The sequence below is a fragment of the Glycine soja genome, chromosome 14, assembly GCF_004193775.1.
Source record: "Glycine soja cultivar W05 chromosome 14, ASM419377v2, whole genome shotgun sequence".
Lineage (NCBI taxonomy): Eukaryota > Viridiplantae > Streptophyta > Magnoliopsida > Fabales > Fabaceae > Glycine > Glycine soja.
This window is the reverse complement of record NC_041015.1, coordinates 43,711,713-43,729,456: the sequence shown is the minus strand read 5'-3', so window position 1 is coordinate 43,729,456 and position 17,744 is coordinate 43,711,713. Positions and strand designations below refer to the sequence as shown.

General features: G+C 34.6%; 1 protein-coding gene across 1 annotated transcript; it reads left to right on the top strand.

Moving 5' to 3' along the window:
* The first annotated feature begins 1,255 nt into the window (after positions 1-1,255).
* Positions 1,256-14,006, top strand: LOC114385098. Its single transcript, XM_028345073.1, has 12 exons — positions 1,256-1,605; positions 1,828-1,915; positions 2,456-2,555; positions 2,637-2,710; positions 2,835-2,906; positions 3,163-3,240; positions 4,813-4,937; positions 5,972-6,044; positions 7,123-7,184; positions 11,450-11,830; positions 12,435-12,537; positions 13,504-14,006. The coding sequence occupies exons 1-12, from the start codon at positions 1,526-1,528 to the stop codon at positions 13,693-13,695; spliced, it is 1,428 nt and encodes a 475-aa protein (XP_028200874.1). The 5' UTR covers positions 1,256-1,525; the 3' UTR covers positions 13,696-14,006.
* Positions 14,007-17,744: the final 3,738 nt, after the last annotated feature.

Here is a 17,744-nt window from a genome sequence, read left to right as displayed (position 1 = left end):
GTGACATTATTCTTCGTATTCCTATAGACCCATAAGGCCTCAAGCAATGTTTCATGCTATTTTTTAGGCTTGTCCTCAATATATTTTTTATTTATTAAATCTATGATAATTTTATTGGTTGCTTCTACTTGTCCATTCACTTGGGCATAATAAGGAGTGGAATGAATTAACTTAATGCTAAACTATTGGGTGAATGCCACCACTTTGTCGCTTGTGAATTTAGTGCCTTGGTCAGTCATAAGGTCTCAGGAATCCCAAACCTACATATGATTTTGTTTAGAATAAAAGCTATCACATCATCTTGACTCACGAAGATCATTGTCTGAGCCTCAACCCATTTTGTAAAATAATCTGCAACAGCAATAATAAAACCGTGACCTTTAGAAGAATTTGGATAAATCTTACCAATGTTTAATGATGCTATGAAGTTCTTCTGGTGGGACCTTTTTTAATGGTCCAAATCTTCCTCAAAACCCTGAGCATATTTGACACAGTGAATCAATATAGTCTGCAAAAATTAGTCGTGCCTATAAATCAACCATCTCATCTTAAGTCATCACCTATGGGATCCTCATAAGTCCTGATGGACTTCTCCCAAAATTCCGAGAGTCTCTTTTGAGTTAATACATTTTAATGATAAGTGATTGTTCTCTTATATAAATCTCCATATAACAAAGTATATTTAAGAGCTTTTTTCCATGAGAGAACCTACCTTAACCTATGAATTCTCCAAACAGGTAACCAACTTATTTCTCCAAGGTGAATTTTAATATTTTTTATTTATATAATTATCTTTATATATATATATATATATATATATATATATATATATATATATGAAGATAATTTTATAAATAAAAATTATGTCAATTCTTATTAAATGACAAAATTAAAATTTATATAATAAGAAAGTTAAAATTTACGTAACTGGAGATTTACTTTTATATATAATATTCATCAAAATTGTGTGGAGTAGAATAGTTTAGTCATAAGAGATGAGAAATTTGAAGAATAAAGTAGTTTGTATGAATCATAGGTTTAAACCTCAGACAAAAAAAAAAACTATTTCTTAAAATAAATAATAACGGAAACTTATTCGATAAAAATAATCTTAAAAACTATTTTCCAAATTAAATCTCTTTTCTAACTTTTAAAATTTAAAATAAAAAATAAACTAGATAATCTTATGCTCATTGAGAGTTATTTAATTTAATTAAAAAATAATCGAGATTATAATCTTATCTTATGAATCTTATTAGATTATTTACAATGGAAAACGGAGATGCAAGCGGGTGCGTGGCCATTGTTTCCGCGATCATCTTCATCGATTGTGCTAGAGTTTTCGAAGTTCCACTTTCCCTTTGTTTCTTCTCACTCATCAAATTTCTTCATCGCCAATGCGTTTCCGAAACCGATAATTGACCCTATTCAACGCAAAATCGCAGTTCCTCCATAGTTTTGTTTCGCTAACTCGAAGGCTTTATCTACACGACACGACGCGTTCTTCCTTTGTGAGAAGCTGGAGATGGCGAGAAAAACTAGTAACTGTGCCATATGCGAGAATTCGAATCAAGCTTCCATTTGTTCCATCTGTGTCAACTACAGGTATATTTATGCTTTGATTAATCAGTTAATTATTGAATTACTTGATTAATTTATGATTTAGGTTTTGGAACTTTGTTAATCAAGCTCAACATGCTACCTTTATAATTTGTGTATTTTTAAAAAAATTTCAGCGCGATTTTTTTTGGATAATGCATTTTTTTTATATTTGATTGAGTGATTTGTTTATTTATTTTGCTGTTGATGATGTTTTTGTCTTGGCAGGTTGAATGAGTATAATACTTCATTAAAGTTACTGAAAGACCGTCGAGATTCGTTGTACTTAAAATTGAGCGAAGTTCTTGTCCGCAAGGTTTGAATTATGGCTTGCCTTGTAATACTCAAAATCGCGTCATCCTAAGTAGGTTGATGAAAAAAAAAATGTGATCCTAAGTTAGTAGAGTCTTGAAAATGAATATATTCTTCTTCCATTATATTTTAAATGCATGGATTGCAACAGAGTTTTTAAAGCTTAGGGTGGGTATATGTAAAATGTAACATGAAAAAATTAAAATAAATACATCAAGCAATTTAAAGAGACCTAAAATTCAATGGGGGCACTGAAAGGAAGAAATTCCCAAGTGTACCCAATATGTTATATCTTTACTATGGCAGCCATATAGGAGTTCACTTGCATCCCAGATCAAAACTAATACCTATTCATGCTCTCAAGAGACCGAACCTATTAAACTCATAACTGGGTTAAATAGCATGCCTATTTCCTGTTGTTTGACTTCTATTCAGTTTGCAATTTCCCATTAAGTGCTGGTTGCTACAATCTTATATTTTTGCAAGGCTCCTTGTGACTTTGGTTTTCAGTTGAAGTAATTCTTTTGTGCAATATGTTGATTAGGGAAAGGGAGATGATCAAGCAAATTGGAGAGTGCTTCAACATGAAAAGCTTGCAAGGTTGAAGGAGAAACTTCATCAGAGTAAAGAACAAGTTACTCAAGGTTAGAAACCTTCATATACCAACATGAATTTCTAGATGCAAATTTCAGTCTTTGAACCTAAAATAATGATTAACATTACAGGAAGAGCTAAGATAGAGACCATGTCTGCTGATCTAAAACTTAAATATGGGTTGCTTGAATCTGCCCTTTCTACGGTATTTCATTTCATGTTTTTGACATTACTGTGCTAATGTTATTGCTATGGTCATGATGGATGATTTATTATAATGTGCTCAAACGTTTATGAAGATGCTGGATGATTTATTTTACTCTTTGCAGTTGGAAAAGAATCGAGTGGAACAGCTGGAGAAATTCTATCCTAATCTTATATGCACCCAGAGCTTAGGGCATGTGAGCACTGCTTGTTTATTATACTTCCAATATTTGTATATTGTTTTTGTGTATTATATTTTAATATTGGCTTTTGACATAAAACAGTATGATATATAAATTAATATTTAAAACTGATCTGCATTTCCTTAATGTTCTATCACATGTCAAGGTTGAAGATTTATGTTCCTTTGATGCTTTCTTTCTAAAATCATATATGGCATATCTGCTGTTTCTCTAGGAACCTCAAATTTATCCTTATATTTTTATTTTGCAGGTGGCGATTACCTCTGAGCTTCTTCATAAAGAGTCTGTGGTCATAAAACAGATATGCAAGTTGTTCCCACAACGCCGGGTAATATAAACCTTTGATGATCAATGTTTTGTTGGTTTATCTCAAGGAATATGCGATTTATGAAGTTAGATTTCCTTTTGAGATTCTCAGGATATTATGCTTATTACCGCCTCTAGGGGTAGAATGTAGTGGGACTTGAGTTATTTACAGTAATCATGTGCATTGTGAATTTGTAATAGATAATTGCTTGGGCAGCTCACTATTTGTTCTTCAAACACCTATTCCATCTTATCACTTTAGGGCAATCAGCGTAATCACTTTGGAAGAGTGTATTTACCAAATTCTATATGGTTTTTTATCCATCTAAAAAAATTGCCTAATGCATAAGTTATTTAACACTCAACAAAATTATCAAAATTTTAAAATGCATAATTAATTTCTGAACTCATTGGGGGCTATTTAAGCAGGTTAAGATGAATATCAGAATATGTGTGGCACTGTGAATGAAATGACTTAAGAAGGAAAGGAACTGGGAATGAAATGTAATCATCATTCCTTTTATCATATTTTGGTAGGACAATGATAGGAACTGGTTCAGATTAGGCACACAAATTACGTGGATGTTCTGTTATTGATGAACATGGATGTAATCATCATTCCTTCTGAGATTGATGTCGGATGGCCAGGGAAGATCATGAAATCAGTTACATCATTGATCTTCATGTGCTGGGAGACCCAAGACTCTTACAGGTTGAGAAAACTGACCTCCGACTGAGACCTCACTGACCTCCTTCCATCACTTGACTGCTCTCAGTCCACCAATGATCTCTGTTCCTCTTTGTCTCATAATTCCTGTTTCTGCTCCCCAAACAAATCTCTTTATGCTTTCTTATCATTGTAGACCCAGTTCTTCACTGTTTCTCTATTTTACTGCTTTTAAAATGTTCCTTTGTGTGTGACTGACTTTATGCATTTTCAGTTTATAATACTTTAATCAAATATTAGTAGTGATTTAAAGGTTATTTTTCATACATGTTATTTTATGTGTGCACACCTGCTTGTGTTAAAATAGAATTTTGTATATAGGCATATCGTTCATGTTATGATCACATTATTTATGTGCCTTCTCCCCTTTAGATCCTTGGTAGAATCTTGATTATCACTACCTGCAAAATTCCATTTCCTTGCACATTAAAGACCTAAATTGTTTTTTTAAATATCTCAAGAAAAATGGTTGCATACATTATAAATTGTTTGACTGCTTGAGATTTCTTTTTCTTTTTTATGGTTTTTATATGTATTTTCTCAAGGAAACGGTAATAATAATTCTATCACACTGGAAAAGACATTGTTGAGATTTGTGTTTTGACTTGGGAAGATAAAGATGTAAAAGATTGGTTTGATGTGATTAAAATTTAAGAATAATAAGGTTCCCTTTAGGAGAAACATTTGAGATGCAAGGCAACTATTTTCTTTATTGGTAAGTTTTTGGACTCAAGTAATGTATTGTTTCACAATCATTTTCTATCAATGTATCACATTGTAAGAATGAAGACAACTGTAGTGTTATACCGCTCTATTATTATGCCCCTTTCAAACATGTCTATGGTGCTCATGTCCTTCTTGGGTCAGGTGGTCATAGAGGGAGAGAGAAGGGATGGTTGTAGTGGTCAATATGATCAAATTTGCAATGCACGATTACCTCGAGCACTTGATCCCCACTCTGTTCCATCAGAAGAGCTTTCCACTTCTTTGGGGTAGGCAGTTTTTTTTCTTTTGTCTAAGGTTTATGTGCATACATAATGCATTTTTACAAGTGCTTTGGGTAGGCAATACTTCATTTTATTCTTAAAATTGCAATGTATCTTCATATCAGTGTTGTCGAATGGCAGCAATGGCGGTGCCATGGCGGTTTGGCGTGGCAGAAATTTGAAAAAACGCCACCGAATAGCGGTGGCGTGGCGGGTTTCGTATGGCGGCCGCCATGGCAATTATGGCGGACAATAACAGGTTTTTTTGCTTTTTCTTTGCGCGGTAGGAGTTGGGCTGACCCGACCCAACCCTACCCGATATTTTGTTCAAAAGCGCAGCCCTCTCACGCTGCACAGCACAGAACGCAACCCTCCCACGCGACCAGGAGCAACACCCCGTACGGAGAACGCAGCCCAGCAGCGACGACCCCGCATTCCCCCCGCACGACCCAGCAGCGACGAGCACCAGCGCATGACCCCACGGCGGCGACGAGCACCGGCAGACGACCCCGTGAAGGCGACGCCGCACCAACCCCACACCCGCACGAACGGCGGCGAACGTCGCGGCACAAGTTCAGTGGTGCGCTAGATTTTTTTTGTTTAATTTTGTTTTTGCTGTTTGACACCCGTTTTTTATGTTTGCAGCTTTTTTTTTTCTATTTGACACCCTCTTTTTATTTTTGACAGTCCCATTTTTATTTTTTTTCTACTTGGTTATTGTATCAACTCATGAAACTTTTTAAACTTTTTTAGTTTATTTGAATGCAATCCATTGTTTTTTTCAATTTCAATGAGTTTATATATATGTATATTTTTTTTTTGTCGGCCATGACATCCGCCATTTTCCGCTACGCCATCTGCCATATTTTTATGGCGGATTTTTGGCTTTCCGCCATTAACAACATTGCTTCATATTCTATTTCAGTTGTTTCATCCCGTGGTAATAAATCCTTATTGTTTCATAAATTAGAAATTTGAAAATTCTTGTTAGTTGTTATATAGTAATTGGTTATTTTCATGTTTTGTATTATGCAAAGCAGATACATGGTGCAACTTCTAAATCTTGTTATTCACAACTTGGCTGCCCCAGCACTTCATAACTCAGGTTTTGCGGTAAGCATCATGTTAGTGTCCAAGCAATTGATTACTGTTTCCTTTAAAATTATGTCTTATGATGTATTCAAAATATTCTTTCTAGCATGGTTATCTTGTCCATCTTCATTTGATGGCTACTCAAAAAAAACTTCATTTGATGGTTGTTGAATATTAATATAGCAATAAAATTCACATGTTTAATGTTGATACAATTTTAACTTGAGGAGTGCTAGGCTGCTAGCCACACAACACACTCTTTACTGTTGCTTAAAATTTATTGGAAACTAGATAAATCATGAGTGGAACACATTAAATAAGAAGCAAGACTCACAAAATTGATATTTCCAATAAATTTTAACCAATAATATTGTGCTCAAAAGTGTGTGCTAGCATTTCTCTTTTAACCTATAGGGTGCTACACTGCTACTGCAATCCACATAAAAGTATTCCTTTATGGAAATTATTGAGATTGTTCCATATGCTGTCCTTTTGGTGCTAGTGTTTTCTGTTGCTTTTGATGCTTATATATTTTTAAGATTTTAACTTGTTGCATGTTTGACATGAGTCTGGAAAAAAAAAAAACTTGTTGGAAAAAATAATTTTTAGCATGTTTTCATATCTTCTATTGAATCATTGAATGTACATAAGATCAAGCTTGAGCTTTTTCCAAATGTATAATATCACTGGGTTTTGATGTATGCAAAACGTGATTTAATGTTTGAAGTATCTAACTCTAATCAGAGGGCGAGCCCTAGTGCAGCGGTAAAGTTGTGCCTTGGTGACTTGTTGGTCATGGGTTCGAATCCGGAAACAGCCTCTTTGCATATGCAAGGGTAAGGCTGCGTACAACATCCCTCCCCCATACCTTCGCATAGCGAAGAGCCTCTGGGCAATGGGGTACGAAGTTTTTTTTATCTAACTCTAATCCTTTTCCTTCTCCAATTTATATTCTCATTTACTTTTTCATACTTCTTGTTCATGGCTAATCCATCTATGTGGGCTTAATGATACATTTTTGTCTTCTTTTTTTCTCTGGAATGGGGCATAATATTGTAAATTTGTAATTTAATGAATATATTTTTTAACTTCACCTCAGGGTTCTTGCTCTCGGATATGGCAACGAGATTCTTATTGGGATGCACGTCCTTCCTCAAGGAGGTATTTTGGCTGAAATTATATTTGCATGGTTTATCAGAGTTCAGAACCAGATTTGATGATAAATCTTGAGTGTTTCACCACTCAGCTGAAACTTTCCATACATATATAATAAGACCAAAGGTCAACAAGTACATGAGATGAGAGGGTGCAGACTGCAACCCCCTGATCAAACAGTTAAGAGAGTAGTACAGACATATAAAATAATAACACAAAGGTAAATGTATAACACATAAAATATATATTAATCTGACACTCCCCTCAAGCTGGAGCATATAAATTGAATCCGAGACCCCTCTAGGATTTAGTCAAAATATATGCAAGTTGATCATTTGAGCTGACAAACTTTGTACTATTCTCCTTGGACAACAACTTCTCTCTCACAAAATGACAATCAATCTCTATATGTTTAGTCCTCTCTTGAAACACTGGATTAGAAACAATGTGGTGAGCTGCCTGATTATCACAATACAACTTCATTGGCTGAAATTCACAACTTAATTCTTGAAGAAATTGTTTGATCCTCATTAGTTCACAAGTGGTTGTGGCCATAACTCTATATTCTGCTTCTGCACTAGACCAAGCAACAGTGTTCTATTTCTTGCTCTTCCAAGAGATAATGTTGCCTCCAATGGATACACAATATCCAGCGGTGGACCTTCTGTCTATGGAGCATCCATCCCAATCAGCATCACAATACCCAGAGATTTGGATATTTCCTTTATCCTCATACAGCAATCCTTGTCCTGGAGCCTTTTTAATATACTGGAGAATGTGAATCACAGCCTTCCAGTGATCAACATGAGGATCCTGCATGAGTTGACTAACCACACCAACTGCAAAAGAGATGTCAGGCCTTATAATTGTGAGATAAATAAGCTTTCCCACCAGTCTTCTATATCTTTCTGGATCTGAGTATGGTTCACCTTGGTCTGCCATTAACTTTTGATTTGGGTCCATAGGACTATCAATGGATCTTCAATTAGTCATGCCTGTTTCTTCTAAAATATCAAGAGCATACTTCCTTTGTGAGACCACAATGCCTTCCTGTGACAGAGCTACGTCAATACCAAGAAAGTATTTAAGAGACCCAAGGTCTTTAGTCTGAAAATGACTAGACAAGTGCATTTTCAGCTGAGAGATTTTAGCAACATCATTCCCAGTGATAACTATGTCATCCACATAGATCACAAGGTAGACACACTTTCCAAGAGATGCATGACAATAAAAAATTGAATGATCCGCTTCACTACATTTCAGCCCAAAAGCCTCCACAATGACATTTCAGCCCAAAAGCCTCCACAATGTGAATAAATTTTTCAAACCAGGCTCGTGGAGATTGCTTGAGCCCATAGAGAGATCTATGCAATTTACAAACTAAACCATATTCCCCTTGAGCAACAAACCTTAGGAGGTTGCTCCATGTAAATCTTCTCATCTAGATCACCATGAAGAAAATCATTTTTTAAATCGTAGAGGCCAATGGCGAATGGCAGCCATGGCAAAGAAGTGTCGCATCGTGTGGTAATTTTGGCCACAGAGAAAATGTGTCACTGTAATCAAGACCATTTATTTGAGTGTATCTTTTGGCCACTAATCTTGCTTTAAGATGATCAACCTCACCATTGGGGCCAACCTTAATAGCATAGACCCATAGACATCCAATTTTCTTATTGCCTGGGGAAGAGGAACCTGCTCCCATGTGCTACTGTTTTCAAGAGCTTGCATTTCAACAATCATGACTTGTCACAATCTAGGGTGATCAAGTGCTCCATAGACATTTTTGGTAATAGCAATAGAAGGCATAGAAGATACAAAGGAGACATACGATGAAGACAAGTGATGATAACTCAAATAAATGGGATGAGGATTTCGAGTAGATCGAATACCTTTTCTAAGAGCAATAGGCCAACCAAGACTTTAATCATGAGGATCCATCATAGGGGTGGCTAATAGAGAAGAACATGAATCAAGTGACTCGCCTTGTAATGTATCATTTCCTTGTGTCCTATGTTGAGATGTGATGAGAGTAGATGGACTTTTAGTTGGAGAATGATTTTGAGTAGGAGATGGACTTCAATTAGAGAATGGTTTTGATTTTCTTCTTGGTTAGAAGTCTTATAGGTAGGAGACACTATTGGATTGAAGGATGGGATACGTAATACCTGTTGTATAGGATTGGAATCTTGCATGGGAGATGAGAAGAAAGGGGTTTCTTCGAAGAAGGTAGCATCAACAGACATGTATAACCTCTAAGTGTTTGGAGAATAACATGGATACCTTTTCTGAAGATGGGGTACCCAAGGAAAACACATTTAATTGTCCTTTCAGAAAGCTTGTCCAACCTCAAAGAGACATCATGGACAAAACAAGTACAACCAAAAACACGAGGAGACAAATGATATAAGGGTTCATTTGGAGAGACAACGGAAAGAGGAATCTTATTATCAAGTGTCGAATATGGAATTCCATTTATGAGAAAGTTAGTATTGAGAACTGCATAACCCCAATAATGAACAGGAATATTTGCATTGAGCAATAAGGTGCCAGCAGTCTCAACCAAATGTCTATTTTTCCTTTCTGTTATTCCATTTTGTTGTGGTGTATGGGGACAAGTAGATTGATGCAAAACGCCCTGTGAGGATAAAAAAGAAGAAAGGGCGGAAGAGAAATATTCTTTGGCATTATCACTTCGAAGAACTTTAATAACTTCCAAATTGGTTCTTGATTTCATTGAAGAAGGATATGAAAGTAGACAAAAGTTCAGATCTATCCTTCATTAAATACACCCAAGTACATCTTGAATGTTTCATCAATAAAGGTGACAAAATATATGAACCCAAAAAAGGTAACACGACTTGGACCCCAAATATCTAAATGAATGGTGGAAAAGGGAGAAGTGCATCATGGTTCAGTTTGCTTTGGAAAAGAAGACCTGACATGTTTGATAATTGGCATGACTCATATTCTAATATTTGTAGTTTACTAAGCCAGAAACCATTTTCTTCTATTTTGACAAATTTGGATGACATAAACGATCATGAATGAGTTTGGGAGATGGGGCTACTAAACAGGACAGAAGAATTAGTTTCTAGGTAGTAAAGTCCTCGTGATTCATGTCCTACTCCAGTTGTTTGACCCGTAGCATGTTCTTGTATAACAAACAAATCAGCATAGAATGTTACAGAACAATTTAAAGACTTGGTTAACTGACTTAAAGAGATCAAATTAAAGGGACAATTAGGAACAAAGAGAACAGATTCCAAGTTTAGAGAAGCAGACACTGAAATTTGACCAACACCTTTAGAAGCTACCTTATCACCATTGGCTAAGGTTATGAGATGAGGAAACTTTGGAGAAGACAAAGAACTAAACAAAGAAACATTACCAGAAATATGATCTGAAGCACCTGAATCGATTACCCATGGATCTTGACTGTCCAATAATTAAGAAATACAAGCTGTTGAAACACTAGGCACAGAACATAATTGAGCTTGGCTGCTGGATTTCAGCCTCAAATATTCTTGATATTCCTTAGTAGAAAATCTTGGCTTATATTTTGTTCCTGTGATAGAAAACAGAAACAACCGAGCTCTTGAAACCCAACTTCACAGTCAAACAGCTACTGTACATGCACGGAAAACCAGACACACTTTCTAAACAGCAAAGAAATGATGATCTGAAGATTGAAACTAGACCTGAAGAGGCTGACGACCCTGACTGTGTTGTTGCACCTGAGTTCTGGTAACCAGAGACCAGCGCGTGAGCAGCATGTGCTTGACAGAGTTGCGGAGAAATGACGCACATGATGGTGGGTTATAGGGTTTCGGACTTTGAAACCTTCTGGGCTGGGCCATGCTTGGTGAGGCACACCAGATCCAGTGATCACTGGAAAAAATGGCGGTGGCTGGCGGCAGTGATGTTGGCAGGAGATAATGGGCGACAGCATACGGCAGGCAGAGCGAGATCGACCCGCTTTGATACCAAGTTCAGAACCAGATTTGATTATAAAGCTTGAGGGTCTCACCACTCAGCTGAAACTTCCCATACATATATAATAAGACCAAAGGTCAACAAGTACATGAGATGAGAGGGTGCAGACTGCAACCCCCTGATCAAACAGTTACAGCAAGTGAAAAGAGAAAAGAGTAGTACTAGTACAGACATATAAAATAATAACACAAAGGTACATGTAAAACACATAAAACATATATTAATCTAACAATCAGGAGTAATGACTTTAGCCTGATATACTTTCTTGTTTTCAGCAATGAATATCCCCTTTTTATACCTCGCCAAAATTATTGCTCTACTGACGGAGAAAACTCATGGTCTGAGAGAAGCTCAAGCAATTTTGGAGTTGCTTCGGTGGAATCTGAGAGGAGGCATCGCCTAGATTCATCTGGGAGTACTAGCTTTAATTATTCTTTGGCTTCTTCGCATTCTGTTCAAACACACAAAGATTTGCAGAAAGGAATTTCACTTCTAAAGAAAAGCGTAGTCTGCATCACAGCTTACTGTTACAACTCCCTGTGTTTAGATGTCCCTTCTGAGGCATCTACATTTGAGGCTTTTGCAAAGTTATTGGCAACACTCGCATCATCCAAGGAAGTTCGATCTGTTTTTTCCTTGAAAATGGCTCGCTCTAGGTATTGTTATATTTATTTCATGATACTTTATACACATTGTAAAAATGTTAGTAATTTTTTACAAATTAACCTTATTCTGACAGAATTCTGATGTCTTAAGAAGCATTGATATATCAATTAGTTACAACAACAAAAGCCTTATCCCTCTTGCTGAGGTTGATTACATGATCACATGATGCCATTCGGCCTGGTTAAAGATCAAATCTTCAAAGATATTATTTATTTATCATGAGTTCCCTCTTAACAACTTCCTCCAATGTTGGTTTCCCTCCTTTCCACTGGATTAAAAACTACGCAATCTACTCTCCCCTTTTCATTAGTGCTTATAGTGCCCGCTTTTGTAACTATGTAACTTGTCTTAATTATCTCTTTACGATACATATTCTATAAATATATATGTAGTTGTTTAATTGCAGTTCTGCGCCCCAGTATGAAGGACAAACCCCTTTTAATTAGTGCTTATAAGGCTTCTCACCTTTGAGTAAAATGGTTTCTGTTTGCAGTAGCATTATAATTTTCACTCAAAGTTCACTGTAACATCCACTTGTATTGAATGCAGATAGCATTGTGCCTGAATTTCTCTCTCCTTTTTCCTCCAATTCAGGACATGCAAGCAAGTTCAACAATTGAACAAGTCTGTTTGGAATATGAATTCGGCTATTTCATCAACTACTTTGCTGGAAAGTGCACATTCTGTGCCCACAACGGTAAAGGTTCTCATCATTTCTAATTTGGAAGAAAATGTTGACAGTGTTAATTGATCTTTTTATGGTTTAGCATCTTTGATTGATCGCTTTCTAATTTAAACAAGTGCTTATGTTGGGGATTTCTTGGAATTGCCTGAAAAACATTCAGGGGGAAATTCTTTTCTTCCATTTTTTTTATTCATAACCACAATCCTTCAATATTCACTAAATACAAGTTCGTTCTAAGTTAACTTTTAAGGCCATTTTAGAGACCTGCATTTTTATTTTCTTGTTACACTATTTTTTTTTATCTTGTTTTATAATTAAAATGCTTATGTAAAGCAGAATGAAGCAGGCTGTAGTTTGCTCTCTTCCTGGACTTACATTAGCTACATTGGTTAATATAGTCTGTTATTTTCAGCCACCATTATGTTTTAATCTTTGCAAGCGTTCTTGTTTTTTTGCCTTTTCAAGCCATCCTTGGGGAGGACTGCTGATTTGGAAATTCTCTAATAATGTAAGGGTTAGGAACCAAAAATAGAAATAGGAAAAAAAGAAAAATTTGTCAAATTGAATGGAAACAATGGAAAATAGGAGGGATATCTATCCTCCAAGGGGTTTCCCTTCATAAAAAGCAAGAACTCGATTCTCAAATGATACCAGACTGAATGAATCCCCGTCCCCTACATTCCTCTATTTATTTACCTAACTCACCGCCTGACTAATTAATCTATACCTAACAGTCTTAACTAACTCCCTAACTCTGACCAATATGCCTTTGTTAAATTCACTTCTATTTGGTTTGTGTAGAGTAGGACTGTATGTACCAGTATCCCTTGGATGGGGCTTTTGTAAGCAAAATTATTACTTTCAACTAATACCTAGTTTATTACTGGAATATTGATGATTTGTGTACCTGGGCAGAATAAATTATCATTGTCGAATAATGTGTTATTCACAAATGGATTTTATACTTTACTTTTGCAGAGAATTGAAAATTATCTGCCAAGTTCTACTGGTAGTTTTCTTTATGCCGCTGATTTATCTGACGGCAAAAATGAGTGCCTAATTGAAGGGTGGGATATTGTTGAGCATCCCACTTTTCCTCCCCCACCATCGCAAAGTGAGGATGTTGAGCACTGGACTCGAGCCATGTTCATAGATGCTAAAGGGAAGTGATCTTAATTTGCAACCTTTCAACAAAATTTTCTTCTCAGAATAGTTAACAAGAATTCACCCATTGATATGGGCTCAGTAAGTAATATCACCTTTACACATAAGTGTATGTTCGCTAAATACTTTTTGAGAAATAATCATTCATTTTATTTCTTTTAACAGCTCTCAGAAAGCTTTTTTCCAACATAAACTTAAATCAAATGTGTGCTAAGCACTAATATTTACTCCTTAGTTTTAAGAAGAAAAACACATTCAATGACACTTACACAGTTGGTTTCCAAGTGGTAATGGATGGTTGTGGAACTAACAGTTTATTCTTCGTGCTTTATGTGAACTACCCCATTCCATTTTTTCTTTTCTGGGGTAATTTTATCCAGAGCTTAATGTGCATGAAAGAGTTGATATATTGTAAGTATGCAACTGAAATTATTTAAATTTAACTTTGAGAAGTTAAAAACTGGTGGATTCAAGTTAATAAAAGATTGATCTTTGCATGAGTTTTAGGTGCACGTGCACCTAAGTCATTTTGGTTCAATTTCTGATAATGTATTCAGTTTTTGGTGAATTCCAATAATTTAGGGTAATTTTGGAAACAAATTAGTTAAAAGTATTTATATTTGGAAACAAATTTTTTGGTAGTATCTTTTTTGTTACAATTTGTATACCTTGTTTGTTACTTAATTAAAAAAATGGAAAATGTATTCATAACTTTTTGAGAAAAAAAAATACAAGAAACATTAATTATATGAAATAAAATTGGCATGAGAATATGAAAAAAAATCTAAATTTTCTATGAATTTTTTAATGAAATTAAGTAATCGTATTTTGCAAAAATTATAAAAACTTCAAGATTATAGAAAAGGAATTGCAAAATTCATAAAAATACCAACGTTCAAGATTGTATAATTTTTTTTTTTTTATCTCGAAGACATATATTAGAAGATTGTACAAGTTTTCATACACTAAAAATCATAGAAAAATAAGTTTGAAAAATGCAAAAACAATTTTTTTATAAAGAAATACAAATTAATGTATAAAAAATATTATAATCATAAAGGTTGATATTATAAAAATAAAAATTTAGAATGTAATATTAACATTAATCTCCATAAAAATAATAAAGAAAATGATAAAAGATTATATTATTATAAGCCCTTTCAATTACTTAAAATCATTAAAAATTGAGAAATAAATAATTTTAAAAATAATTGAAAATTTTGTAGGAGTCTTATCTAGTGGGAAGGCTATTTTTATGAGAGTAAGAAGAGAAACCATGTGACTTCTTAAAAATTTACATGCCTCTTATATGTTTTAACCATAGGCCATTCATGATAAAAACACACACACATGTGTGTGTATATATATATATTGTTGGAGATTCGAGGTATAGTATTTTAAAAAAAATCATAAAATCCCTTGAGCAGAAAATTCTCATCCGTGGATCATGCATTATGAGGACTCAGTAAGGGTTTTTAAGTGGTTACCTTTGTAGCTTACTTTACAATCCCAAAGCACTTGGCGGGGAACATTTAGATAGATACATATTCTTCTTATAAATAGGTTTGGGTATCCTTTGTACCCTTTTGTCATATCTTTTATTTGTTGAGGAAAAAAAAATCCTAAAGCACCGGACTTGATGTTATTTTACAACACCTCTTATTAGTCCACGCTAGCAAAGTTGGAGGGAGTTCACAGTGCTAGCCGATAGTTAAAGATTTAGATATAACTTATAAAACTAATTAATATGTTCTTCAAACAGCTTATGTGTTGAGGTATGCACCTCTAGAAAGAAAAAACATGAACTCACCTAGTTATTCATAGAATATTTGCCTGGATCGAATTTGATCAAATATTTTATAAGATAAATAGTTACTTTTGTCTCTCAATGTGTAATTCGGTGACAAATATGTCCCTAAAAGATAAAAATATAAAATTTAGTCATAAAAGTGTAAAAAGTGCGACAAATATATCCGACCGTTAACTTCCGTCTGTCACCGTTAATAAAATAGCCTACGTGGCACAAAGGGACAAATTTGTCACTGAAATGATTGTTAACGTGAATTGTCAGCATAGAGACATATTTGTCATAATATTTTTTTGATTATTCGTCTTCTCGTTCAACTGACAAATGCGTCCCTGAAAGATGAAAATGTAAAATTTAATTCCCGAAAGTATATAAAGTGTGACAAATATATTTGGACGTTAATAATAGATTGTGACTTATTATTATTATTATTATTGTTATTATGTGTTTGTAATTTATTGCTCTTATTCGTTCAGTACTTATGCAATATATTTTTTAAATTGCCTTTTAATATATATATATATATATATATATATATATATATATATATATATATATATATATATATTATTTTGATTTCTTTGTCAAACCTGTTAAAAAAAACTTTATCTTGTATCTTATTATTTTATCAAATTTTCACTAAATTTCTCACTTTTAATCTTTAAAAATTATTTCATTTCCCAATTTCAACTTAAGTATCCTTATATTTAGATTGAAAATAATATGTCGAAAGTTTTGAGTAAAAAAACCACAACTGGCCACAGGATCAAATTTATTTATTTTAAAAAAAGAATTTAATCTAATATTTTTTTTAAAAAAAAAAGTTTCAAAAAATTTAAACTAGATAAAGCTAAAGTGGAATTATAAGTCTTTTCCTTAATTAATAAAATGTGTATATATATATATATATATATATATATATATAGAGAGAGAGAGAGAGAGAGAGAGAGGTCAGCGGAATAAGATCAAACGGACAAATAGGAAGTATGAATGCAGTATGATAAATGGAAATGAAAATATAAAATTGTAAAAAAGATGTCAAGGGTACACCGGAGACCGGCTTACAAATCACAGGTTTTCATAAACAAAGAAACTGAAGCGGCGGTAGAGCCGCACAGGATCGGTAAAGAGAGAGAAGAGGGATGAAAATAGAAATTTATTGAAACTTGAAAGAAGCGCTTACAAAAATCTTGTTTCAGAGCACCTCTCTTCAGAAACCTGAAAAATGGCCAAATGAAAGGGTGCCTCACAACATACTTGAGGACTCCTTATATAGTCAAAAATCTAAGACCGGTAGTTGCCGGTAGTTTTGACCGGGACTTTAATGGCTACAGGACAGGTAGTATTGTCCAGCATTAATTACACATTAATTACATACAGACGGTTTTGTGCCCGAAATTAAATTTAATCTAAACAGATACCAAAACAATCATCTTCGTTTTGGTAAAAAGGGTCTTCTTCTTCTTCTTCAGCAGAACTTGTTTCTTCCTTCTTTCAGGATGAACCTTCTTCTTCCTGCTGTAACATTTGCAAAACTTCCTTTAGATTTTTAGCTAAGACCTCCTTTAATTTCGATCCTGCTAAAGATGGTGTCAGATGAGACTTTTGGTTCAAAAACACAGAAGTTTCTGGATCAGCGGCTTTGAGGAATTCTGGATGGGATTGGAACCAGAGTTTTACTTGTTCTGGATCCGCTTTGGATGAGTCAAATTGTGTCCACCATTTTACAAAAGCGTGTCTTTGTAGTGATGGATATTGGTTTGTCTTTTCAGTCTTGCTATAACGATATTGCCATGAGAAGATCCATGACAGTGGAAAGCTTGAAAAGTATTTAAGATCTGCTGGAATTCGTGATTCCTGCGAATTGTATTGTCTCTCAAATTGAGCAAATCCTTGTTGGACTGTTTCTGGGAATATCTTTGGGATTGGTCCAAAGATGTCCCACCATTGCAAAAACCAATTGGGAAAATTGTAAATTGTATTGGTCTTGAAATATATCAGCCATGAATGCTTCAAGCAGGTATTTTGGTGCCAAAACACCTTAGTCCAAGCATCAACATAATCCCTATAGGTATAACCTACCGGATCAAATGGAACTAAAAATCTTTTTCCTTTGTTCAAGTCCAAACCAAAGTGTCTTGGTTGAAGAACTTTTAGTATTTGGATTGTCGAGTGGGTGTTTAATGTTTGGTCTTTTGGGTCTTTGAAATTTTTGATAGATACTGAGTTTGAATCTACCAAAATCAAT